The sequence below is a fragment of the Phyllostomus hastatus genome, unplaced genomic scaffold, assembly GCF_019186645.2.
Source record: "Phyllostomus hastatus isolate PE091 unplaced genomic scaffold, TTU_PhHast_1.1 phas_contig_80, whole genome shotgun sequence".
NCBI lineage: Eukaryota > Metazoa > Chordata > Mammalia > Chiroptera > Phyllostomidae > Phyllostomus > Phyllostomus hastatus.
Genome location: NW_025333960.1, coordinates 29,114,881 through 29,127,081, shown reverse-complemented (window position 1 = coordinate 29,127,081; position 12,201 = coordinate 29,114,881). Strand labels below are relative to the sequence as shown.

At 40.1% G+C, this 12,201-nt stretch overlaps 1 protein-coding gene across 15 annotated transcripts in view; it reads right to left on the bottom strand.

Moving 5' to 3' along the window:
* Positions 1-12,201, bottom strand: part of DTNA (dystrobrevin alpha) — a 249,233-nt gene that overhangs the window by 106,655 nt on the left and 130,377 nt on the right. For all 15 annotated transcript variants that reach the window (XM_045849586.1, XM_045849591.1, XM_045849592.1 and 12 more), the window contains exon 4: positions 5,547-5,627. In XM_045849586.1, the coding sequence (XP_045705542.1) occupies positions 5,547-5,627 (81 nt within the window). The remainder of the gene's footprint in view (positions 1-5,546; positions 5,628-12,201) is intronic.

Here is a 12,201-nt window from a genome sequence, read left to right as displayed (position 1 = left end):
TAAATTTATTTTTTTAATCCAACGTTCTATATGTCATTACCTGGAAAACAGAAAAGTCCATGGTCTTAGCAGTGTGATAGTCAGGGCCCGAAGATGCTGTCCCAGCCCGGCCCCTGGATTCCTGGCCCACAGTGTTCACCTTTTCTCAGTTATTAAGTCAAACACAAGTCTGGATACTGCTGTGATGGGATTTTGCAGATGTACTTAAGGTCCTGAATCAGTTAAGCTTAAGGCAGGGAGAGTATCTGGGTGGGCCTGATCTAATCACATGGATCCTTTAAAAAAAAAGAGTTTTCTCTGGCTGGTCATAGAGGAGGAAGTCAGAGAAACACACTCAGGCTGGCCTGGAAGAAGTGGAGAACACACATGCTCTGAACAGCCTGGGGAGCCACGTGGTAAGGAATGTGGGTGGTCTCTAGGAATGAGGGTAGTACCCTGATTGTCAGCAAGGAAGGGAGCCTCCATCCTTCAACCATAAGACAATGAATTCTGCCAACAGCCAGTCCTGGAAGAGGACCCTGAATGCCAGATGAGAATCGCAGACCCAGCCAGCACTCTGATTTCAGCCCGTGAAACCCTGAGCTGAGAATTGAGTCATGCTGTGCTGGATTTCTGACCTACAGAAACTGGGGAAGTAAATGGGTGTTGTTTTAAGCTGCTAAGTGTGTGGTAATTTGTTATTCAATGATAGAAAACAGACACAGGCAGCCAAAAATCCACATACTTAAAAATGAGGCAGAGAGAGGGAATATACTGGAACACTAGCTTGAAAAAAATGAATGGGATATTAGTATTTATTGTTAAGAAATACCTAAATACTACTCCTGCAGCAGAAGACTAGTCACCTGGATGTTAAAAAATGAATCTAGTGGAGCCTGTTCATTCATTCACAGAAAAATATTCATTCAGGTCTTCCTGCATGTATAGCACTCATGTGGATTAACTTTGCAGGGATAGAGAAAACTTTATGTAAAGAGGTATCTGCATTTTTTTGGTTCATAAGTGATCCTGAAAGTTTAGAGCTATTAAAGACAAAAGCCTGTGTGCTAACTTTAAATTATATCTGCATGAGGGATACCTATAAAAATGCTTCATTTACTAGGGGAAGGATATTTTGAGAAGCTCTAAAAGTTCAGATACAAATTTATACTTTTTCACCTTTCCCTTAAAACAAAATTTTAATTAAACTGTCATTGACATGAGTGATAGAGAGGAAATTCACACTGTGGCTAGAAGAACTAAAAGACGGTGCAATGTCAGTTGTGGGCATTGCCTCCTTACTTTTGCTCCAGTGTTAAACAGGAGGAAGAAGATTTTTGATTTATTTCTCTCATTGCTTTTTGTTGTTCATGAACTTATGGCTGCGTCCCATTGACTTCAAAGTAATTTCAGAAAAAATAACTGCTGACATTAGAGGGTATCTGGATCATTAACTATGTCCATGCTGACTGAGAAAATAATGTTGCAGCAGAAAAGTTATTTAAGATAAAGGCCAAAATGTTACCATTTGCTCACATGCTTATAAATGGTATATCAATTATTTATTTTTGTGGAAAGTCACTAGGAAATCTGGACGCTGAGGAGAAGGCTATTGATTAGAAAGAAGACTTAGGGGTATATCTGTATTTTTTATTCTGTACCATTTCTCCTAGAGAATAAAATAGCCAACTTGTTCCCTAATTTGTAGAGAAATTTGCCCCTTTACTTTATTGGAGAGTGTGCTGGTCATGGCACAGAGAGGGAGAGTATGCCCGGCACGGGGATGAGTGGTGAGGGAAAGAAGCTGATCTGGAAAACAAATCCTTGGAGTAAAGTTGAAAGAATTTTTTTTTGCCTTAAAAAAGAAGATAGGCTTCTTGCAACTCTTCTTTTATTGCAGAGGTCAGTAAATGTTTTTTGTGGACATAGAGGCATCACCTTATAATGGATTAATATTCCGTTGGCATATACAGGGTGGGACAAAAGTAGGTTTACAGCTGTTTGTATGAAAAATAATACAATAATAAATAATAATATAAGAATAAACTCTGTGTTTCACATACTTACAACTATAAATATTTTCACCACCCTGCATATAACAAGAAAGGAAATAAATTTCTATAACATTCTGATGATAAAATTAAAAATATAATAAATGAGTATGATTTTTAGAATGCTGGACTATTAATGAACAGACTGGAATTTTTTTTTGAGAGGAAAACATTTTGCTTAATTGGGGTTACAGCTTAGTGTTCCCTTTACCTATTTGCAGATAGGTTACAAATCTTCATCTGTAAAAACTATTCTTAGTTCAGTCTATACAAAGACAGTGGGTGCTAGGCCCACTTAGTCCATGGGCAATAGTGTTCTGGCCTCAGACAGAAAGACTTTTTAGAACACTGGGAACCAGTGACTCTCAGCATCCATGAGGAATTGTATTAGAGGAAATGAACATGGATGTCAAGGACCAATGCTCTAGATGGGAAACCATAAACAAAGCAAGCAAGGGCTGTGGGGCAGGAAATACGGGCAATTAACTAACACTTCTGATCTTTACATTTAGATAAGAAAGAAATCTCCTAAAAATCTATACTCTCCATGCTATATCCAGACAACATTTTTTCAAGATGATGACTTTACAAGTGCCAGTTTTTATGTTCTTTCCTCCATTACATAGTTTTTAAGTTTAGTTCTGGTAATACACAAAATAAATTTTACTTGTTAATAATGTCTGAGCCTAAAAATAAACAACCCATTTTCAGTTAAAGTCCATCAATTTCTATGAAGTAAACACTACATAAGACTTTCCAATAAAGCAATACAGTTATAAATACACGATATGGGTTCTTTCTTATTTCTTTAACTGCAGAGTAAAAGTCCATTATAAGGTACTACGATTTGTTTCAGGCTAGGTTTTATTGCAGACAAAAGTTATCTTCTTGTAATACAGGGGTATTTAATATTGGCAAATATTATGTCACATGAACCACCAACACTCCTGGTTCCCTTCCTAAAAGAAAGGCTCTAACTTCGATTAAAATAAGCCAGGCTCAATTGTGTTAGCATTCAGCAAGTATCTCAGCATCACAACTGTTATATTTATTGTCAGGAAGGAAAACTCAGCAAACACAAATAGTCCTTGCATTTCACACTTCTAATCAATGTAGAAACAATTTGGAAGAGAAGCTTAATTTTAGCAGAACATTCAAGGATATGCTTACATGTCTTTCTGGAGCCTTAATGTTGTCTAGTTTTATAAAATATAATATCTTTTCTCATCCTAAAATGTGCAAAATTTGTAAAATACATTGTAAAGCAAATAATACTTCTCTGTTTACTGTCTACTGATTCTTTAAGCCTCTGCCCAGTTACCTCCCTGGGTAGGAAAGCCCTCTCGGCGGCCCCCACACCCAGGTCAGGGCACTGCCTCCTCCGTGCTCCCACAATGCCATGTTCCCACAATGCCATGTACACATTCCTGTCATTACACTTCCACACTGTTTTATAAGTCTGTTTAAAAGTCCATCTACCCACACAGATGCTGGGCAACTTCATGGTAGGGATTGCATGGTGTTTTCCATCGCTCTGTCCCTGGTACTTAGCACAGTGCCAAACACAGAGTAGGTTTTCATTATAAGTTTACTAAATTCAGAGGTAAATGAATGGATACACTGAGGGCTGCTGGACAGGTGTGAAGTTTCTCTTTTTACTCAGGGATGGGCTATCACTGTTCTTCAAGATAGTGTTTTCCCTACTGTTTTCCAAGAAGGCCGGTGTGACTATGCCACAATTCTGGATGTAGGGTAAGGATGAGGGCCAGAAAAGAGTAGGAAGAGGAAAACAGAGATGTCCAAGAAGGAGAAAGAGCCTTTATCAGAGAGCAGGAGGAATGGAATATGGCCTGTGGGTTGCTGAACCCAGTGGGGGCGGAAAGAGCATGCCCTCTGTAGTGCTGGTGAAGGGCTGACAAATCAGAAGGAGTCTTTTTTCTTCCCTTCCCTTCCCTTCCCTTCCCTTCCCTTCCCTTCCCTTCCCTTCCCTTCCCTTCCCTTCCCTTCCCTTCCCTTCCCTTTATCTATCATCTCCCCCCCCATCTCCCTCCCCCATCCTTACCATTTTGTAATGCCATTTTGAAATGTTGAAACTCCCCATTCCTACTGAAAGTAGCCTAAGGCAGGCTCTGCCTGGCGATGCTTTGAGGAGACTGGATTCTTATCCCTGCTCCTTCTCTTCTCCCCTCTATTTTGAGGGCCATTGTAATGAGTTAAAAAAAAGGGAAGATCCTATCACTTTTTCATTGCTGAAGACATGGAGAGTCTTCTTTTTGTCTGAATATGGGTGATGAGGTTGAGGGGGAGGGAGAGCTTTGCTTCTGTGGGAGCATTTCCCTTGCGCTTTAACACCAGGCCTGCAAATACCCCGGACTGCAAGTACAGCCACAGAGTGAGTTTCCCGCATCCAGAGTGAGTTTCTCACTGCTTTTGTGGGGGGAGGGGGCACTGGTTTCACTTTCTGTGAGGAGTCAAAACATGTGTTTGATGTTGGACCAACCTATGTTTTTTCTTCATTCTTCTCCTGCCCTGGACTTCAGCCCCATCCTTCTGGGGCCGGAGCATATGTGAGGAACAGGTGCACACTGCACACACCCAGAGCCACAATCAGCTACGTGCCTAGAGGCAAGGGGCTGGGGTTGGCCTGCCCGTGCTCCAAGAAACATCTGCTGGAGACTCTGGGCAGGCAGAGACGTGGACCTGGCTGGTTTCCATGTTCACCCAGTAGCTAGTCCTCCAGGGAGTTAATCAAGAGCTATGTGCATGTACTCAGAAAAACATTATGGTTTTCATTTTTTAATGCATGCAATACTAATTAGAAAATGAGAAGAGTTTTCAATTTTTTATAGCAATTTGTTTTTAAAACAAAGTAACATTTTTTCCCAAGAGATAATGAATGTGGTAAGATGGCGGACGTGCTGACCCAGCAGCGAGTGTGAATCTGCTCCCTGTGATCAGTGATCTAACTTGTTGCTTATGTTTTAAAATTTGGGAAAAAGCTGAAGCAAGATCCTTTGTTTCTTTAAGTATTTTTGTCTCTTGCTATTGTCTGATGCAGGCAAATATAGTTAATATTTTGATACCAAGGATTAATTTTCTAGTTTCAGAAAGAAACTTGATTGTTTTCTAGGAGCTTACAAACATTTTCCTATACTCGTAAAGGAAGCACAAATATAAGGAGGACTCAAAGTTTGATGTTTCATAAAGTTCTTGGAGACCATTTTGATGGCACGGCATTTACAGTACCAAGGCTAGAGAAAAGAAGGAAAACATCCATCCAGCTTTAAACCATTCCATCGGCAGGCTGGAATACTTTAACAGTCTAGAGTAATTAAGCCTTCAGAATTACTTAGGAATAGTCTTGCTACCATTTGTTTATTATAATACACTTTTCCGTGTTATATAAACATATTTTTGTCAATTATTTCAAGAAAACCTAGTTTTAATAAACAAAGTAACAAATGTAAACTTATAGGATACATGAGGGTAATTAGTCCAGACAACTAGCTTACTTACGATTGCATTTCTTCTGAACAAACCGAAGCTTGCACGCTGTTCTGTAGGTGGAGAGTCGGATACGATCCAGATCTTGAGCCCCTGGGGGGGGAATGTATACATATGGTGTTGGTATGCCATGTGTGTAGACAGGAACTGATAACATTTATAAATGAAACAACTATAAATACAAACCATACAGTTAATTTTATTTTTATTAGAATATAAATAAAACTTTAAGACTTGAAAGGGTCTGTCCCATATCCTGCAGGTTCTAGGAGAAGAGAGCACGTGCAATCAGCCCTGAAGATCAGAGTGCAGACCATGTTCATGGCTAAGAAACACAACCTCAGCCCCGTGGTGCCTGCCACTCTGGAGGACAATCTGCTTAAGCCATGACGTGTAACATCATCAAATAATCTTCCTAGCTGCACTCACTGGTCATTAGAACGAGGCTGTGAGGTGAGCACATGATGGATATTGAGCATTTTTCCTGCCTTCCCAGAGGCCAGTTGCTTTTAGAAGTCCTAGTTTTCTCATTTGGAAGATAGGATGATGATACTGCTAGTACTTAACATCACAGGGGTGGAAGGATAAATGAATGACTATATCCAAAGCACCAAGCTCACTGTCTGGCACACAGTAAGTGCAATGTGGGTATTCATTATTATTACTAGTATCTCACCTGCAATTTTTCCCGTCAACCGCAGAGAAGCCCCCTTTATAAAAACAACCACTACTCTTACACTGTGGCTTCCATCTCCTTAACAAAGAGGAACATGCTCCCCATATTTTTGAGCTAGTTTCCCTACTCCCCTCAGGAATCCAGCATGGCTTACAATGCTCACAGCACCGAGTCTGAAAGTTCTTCTGCTCAGAATGCAAGCTTCCCTGCAGGCTCTTTCCATCTTATCGACCCAACAATAGTTCCCACTACTCTACCACAGAACCTCTTCCCTGCAGGTGGGCTGCTTGTCACAGAACCTGAGTTTCCTCTGAATGGGCTAATCCTTAGGCTGTGTCCAGCACACATCAGACTTTCAACAAATATCAGTTCTCTGCTTCTAAATTTTTGGCTCTCTTGAAGCCCATGTTTATGGTTTATAACAGATATAAAGGCACTTAGCTGTATTTTGACATATATTTTTTAACTTTTTTATTGGTGTTTAAGTACAGTTTTCTGACTTTCCCCCCATCCTCCCCCCACCCCAGCCCTCCCCTTATTTTGACATGTATTGAACTTTCTCTCAACTAGTAAAAGTGCTATATAAATGCTTAGAATATAATAGTTAAGGTAGCAAGTCAATGAACTGGCCTGCAAGTAAGTATATTAGGAGGCCAATGAAGGGCTCTTCTAATGAAACTCAGGGTAAATTAACAAGTGTCCCTCACTGAGAGCATTTAGCATTCCCTCAACTCAAACTGATCTCTTTGGATTCATTTAAAAATACTATCAATACTCCTCCATTACTTAACATTAATTCTTGTAACAGTTCATTACTTGGCAAACAGGTTCAACGATACCGAGTACTTGAAGGGTCAGCGAGGTAAGGACTTACGTTACTAACAGAAGCATTCTCTTAAACATGTTCTCAAGAGGCTGACCTTTCAGCCAATGGCCACGTAGGATTATGTGCAATGATAGGGATGATTATAACACAGTAAAAAATAAATGGACTTGTGTAAACTTTGACAAGTTTTTATCTGTTTTCCAGTTTCCCCATGTATAAAACAGGGATAATATGAATTTTATTGGCTGGTAACCTTGGTAGCTGGTACATAGCAAGCACTTAATGACAAGCAGATGGGCCTCCTTGAAAGGTTTCCTGTGCCATCTCTGAGCAAGAACAAGTGATAGAAATTTCTTTTTTATATTTGAGTTTTAACTTGCCTCTTTGTTACTTCAATCCATTTGGCCTCGTTTCCCCTCTGGAGCCACGTCATCTGTTCTCCCTAGCACTAGATAATTTATTTCCCAAACATTAGAAAGCTGCTATCATCATTATTAGCATCTCCATTACCATCTGAAGATCATGTACAGAAGTCCCTGTTATCGTAAGTGTAGAGTTCAGCCGGGAGGTGGCTTCTCCTTGAGGTTTTAGGTCAATGAGGCTCAACCGCACGGCCATTTCAAGTACGAGGTCTACCACTGAGCATGGCACACAGTAAGGCTTCAATACACGGACATGACTATTATCATTTGCATTATTATCAGGCAAGAATTTGAGACCCTAACTGTTCTAGTCATCCTGTTCCATGACTGGCTAATATTTCCTTGAAATGAGATATATAAAATCAATCCCATTGCCACAGACAATGCCCCACCTGTACAGAACATATAGAAAGCAACTACTTTCACTGTGATAAGGACACTTGCTAACGCAATTCCACTCTTTGGACTCTTATTAAGCTTGTACTTCACTAAGAAGCTAATTTTTAAAAATCATATGTACTTTGTTAAGTCAGACTTTTTTTCTATTTTCTATTTTAATGTTTATTTGAGGGTTAAAGGTAGGGTTTCATACTTACCTGGTTAGTTTCTTTTAATTTTTAGCTCCTGTTTCTAACCATCCTGATCATTTTTTAAATTTTGATTTTGTCACTGGCATTTCAAAGGGGCTTCCCAGGTTCAGGTCCTCTGTAAATCTGAGAGGCTTATGTGGAAGACGAGCACTCCAGGATGCCAATAACTAGACAGAGCAACTGGCAGAAATACCTGAATGTCACATCTGCCTTTTCCTCTGGATGAGGGTGCCATTTTATTAATGCTGAGTTTGGTTCAACAATCAGGAGTGTCTCAATATTTGTAAATAATCCTTTAGAAGAAGATATTAGACACATAGAGTATTTGTGTAATATTTTCAAGAATAATGACTGAAGCCCAGGTACAAAAGGACTATGATGCAGCACGCAATTAAATGTCCGAGTTCCACCAAGGTCTGAGCCTCTGAGAACAGAAACCCTGGCTCCTCTGCCCCTCCCTCTCACAGAGGTCCTGGAGGTGGTCTGGCAAACTGCCAGGAGCAGTGAACAGGGAAGTCACGATGTGCAGTTAATGGAGCCTCTGTTTTATTTAAGAATCAGGAAGAGGTCTGGAGGTCTGTCAGTGTTTCCTATTTGTGTAAGCTCTTCCTGGTTGAGGATGTAAGCCCTCAATATTAAAAGGGATGTGGTGGTCAATGAAATTTAGCTTTTCCAATATAGCAGCACACTATCTTGCACAGACAATGTGAGTGGCAACCACAAGATCCATAATGGGTTCTGGGACCAAAAAACAACAAAAAACTGACCTGCAACATGGTGTGTAGGCACCTGCTCTGTTTATTCACCTGTTTAAAATAAATTTCTTTGTTTTTGCCCCAATAAATCATGAACTTGATTCAGTTATACATGTGTGGTCTCTTCCAGAAGATCTATAAATTGATAGTATACCCGGGAGGAGTTGCATGTCTCCTGTGTCCAAGTCATTGCTTACAACCAAGGACCTGAACAGGGCTACAGCCAGAGTCTCCCAGTACACAACTAGAGGCCATCCTCTGAGTTGTTGCCCCGTTACTTATCCTGTGGACGTGGCTACAACACTGCCTATCAGTCCACCTAATTGTACGGTGATCCAGCCCATGTCTCTCCAACACACGCACAATCTAAGAGACTGTTAGTATTTGTTGAGGTTAAAGTTGATTTTTATCTTATGATATTTTCCTGAGCTAACAGTCTAGTAGCCTTATTAAGAAGGGAAATTAGCTGCCTTAATTCCTCTATAAAAAAGATGGAATTTGAATAAATAAATGAGGAAGTGAAGTCAGTAGAGCAATCCTTATTCTTAGAATGGTGAAATGTCCAGGGTTACCTCTATCTCTGTTCATAATCGGGGGAAAAATCCATTTTATCAGGAAACCTGCTTCGAATTCACCCCCTAGACTCCCAAGAATCTATATTCTCCTCTTTAGGTAAAAATGAATACAGCCTTTCCTTTTTATTTTTTTTTGCAGTGTTCTCTTCATTATTTCTCAAAATCATGGATAGCTCTTTTTCCTATTATTATCATAATACTGGTATATAATTCTTTAAAACATGAAGGTTCAACTCACTTAAATAGTACCTGAGATTTGCTTTATAATCAAACAGTAAAGGCTGAGAGTAAATAATTAAAGGTATGGATGAATACTATTTCCTATACTTTTGTTTATATTTGAAACTTGCCATAATAAAAATTAGAAGCTAATTCACTTAAGGCCACCTGATGCTCTTGCACCGTTGCCTCACACCTCTCACATCCACGTCGGGTTGGAAGGAAGTGACAAAGACGGAAGCGAAGACACAGTTAGGGCAGCGACTTTCCGCATTTTTCATCTCATGGCACGCAAACTAATTACTAAAATTCTGTGGCACACCACAAAATATATTTTTTGCTGGTCTGACAAAAAATAGGTGTAATTTTGATTCATTCACACCGGATGATTGTTGTTGTGCTGGCTGTTGTCATTTTTTAACTTGACAACCTGAGAAAAAAGAGGTCCGTGCCCCAGATTAAATAGTCAGGTATTGCACTTAAAAAAAATTGAATTTATTGAAGTTGCATTTAGCTCTTCTTTTCAAGATATTTTTCTCTTCCCTTTCTACCACTGTCCCTTTTTCCCCATCTCTCCTCGACCCTTTTCTCCCTTCCCCCTACTTTCTTTCCTTTTTTCCATTTATTTATCTATCCATCTACCTAACCACCCATCGAGTCCTACCTAATTTTTTGCTTTATTTTCATTACACTTTGAGCAGTTAACACAAATCATGTATGCTTTGCCTTCTATATTTTGATAGTTCATTTAAAACCTTTTATATAGTCATTCAGATTCTTAAATATCTCATTCATTTTTAAAAGTTATTCAACGAATATTCACATAATAAAGATGAAGCTCATGAGCCCTGTGTCTGAACCCTTTCATGCTTGATGATTGACTGAATGTGTGTGTGTGTGTGTAGGTGAGGGAGAGGTTTAAAGAAGTTTGGCATCAAAGATAATGCTCAAATTTCTACGTTAGATGACTCAGTGGGATGGAGTACGGCCCTCAGTGAGGTAAGGTGCAAACAGGGAGGAACAAGAGTGAGGATGAGTGAAGACGAAGAGTTTAATTTTGTGCTTAAACAGTCTGAGTTGCCTGTGGGAGGTCCAAGCGAAGCTATCCAGTGACAATTGGATATGTGGATATGGAAGTCCTCACCATGGAACACATTCCAGGAATTATTAACAAAAGTATAAAATGTAGCAGTGTGTCTTCACTGGGCCAGAATTGGAAATATTTTTCCAAGAGGAGACTGTGTACACAGGTAAGGGTATGCCACATGCTAGGTGTCCGAATGGGCCACACAGTGGGATAGCAGCTTTCTTTCCATTTCCCAACAGTGCCTAGCTGTTTGGTCGGTGTTTCAAGACTGCTTGGCTTTGCAAATATGGGTAAGCAGAACCCTTGGCAGGGATATTGGCTTTTTTGTGATGAGTTAGTTAATGGTGAGCCCACCCTAAGTTGCTTCATCGGTAAAAGCTTTGTCAGTGAGGAAGCAAGGCTGGAAGGAACATGGATTGAGTTTATATGCTGACTTTTCTGGATAAACTGGTTCATGAGAATATCAGAGGCAGTTTTAAAGGAACTCCTGAACACTTGAGAGCCATGATGATGGTGAAGCCTTGAGAGAAAGTCAAATTGTGTGTCAAACTAATTGGTCAAGAACAAAACTTCGGTAAAATCTGACTTCAGGGGGTTTGGAGGATATTAAGAACCAAAAAACAAATACAAAAACAAAAACAAACAAATAAAAAGCAACAAAGTAGAGCCGTCAGATAAAGCAAAGGACCAGACTAGGTGGGTGGTGACGGAAAAGAGAATTTGAAGGATAGTGACCCATGGTGTCAACAACTTAAAGAGGCTGAAAAGCATAGGAGATGAAGAAGCAACTAAAAATAGCCACTGTATTCGCTGTGGCCTGTGGTTGTGGGGCCATTCATGTAATCTTTCTGAATCTTTGAAGTCGGTTTTCCTAAAACCCATAGCGTGCATTGCAACACCATGCGCTGGGTTCCGCTCCAACTGGTTGCCAGCTGACTGCAGTGAACGTTCTGCGGAAAGGCTGCCTTCAAAGGGTCCAGCAGCGCTTGGTGAGTACCTGCATCTTCCTCCTCTGATTTCCGGTCCCTCCTTCCCGGAGAGGCCACACTGCTTTCTCCCCAAGACCATTCTCCGTCTGTCAGGCAGCCTTCCAATTTATGAAAGAGTATTTTCCAACCATTTTCCTCTCGTTAAAACCTACCTATCCCATGCCCTGGAGGCTTTTAAACCAACACTGATTCAGCATCTGAGGTAAATGGATTTGAAGGTGAGGTCTAGGCTCTGTCCCTAAGGAGGAGTTCGTGACAGTGAGTGACATGGATTGTTCACGGGTTCGTATGTGTCGAGAGCAGGAAAACAGAGAAGGTGAGTTTAATTCCAAGAACAAACTATTTATTCTGCTAAAATCCAGTGTGGTAAACTTGTTTGAGCTGATAAATTTGTTCAATGACTGGAAAGGCCAAGGTGAGGATGACATTTACATTTAACCAGTTTTTTCAGCTTTAATCTAAGTACTAAATAAACTGATAATTAGGACATTATACTGAAGGTACTTTTTGGTTAAGGGCAACTTGCCC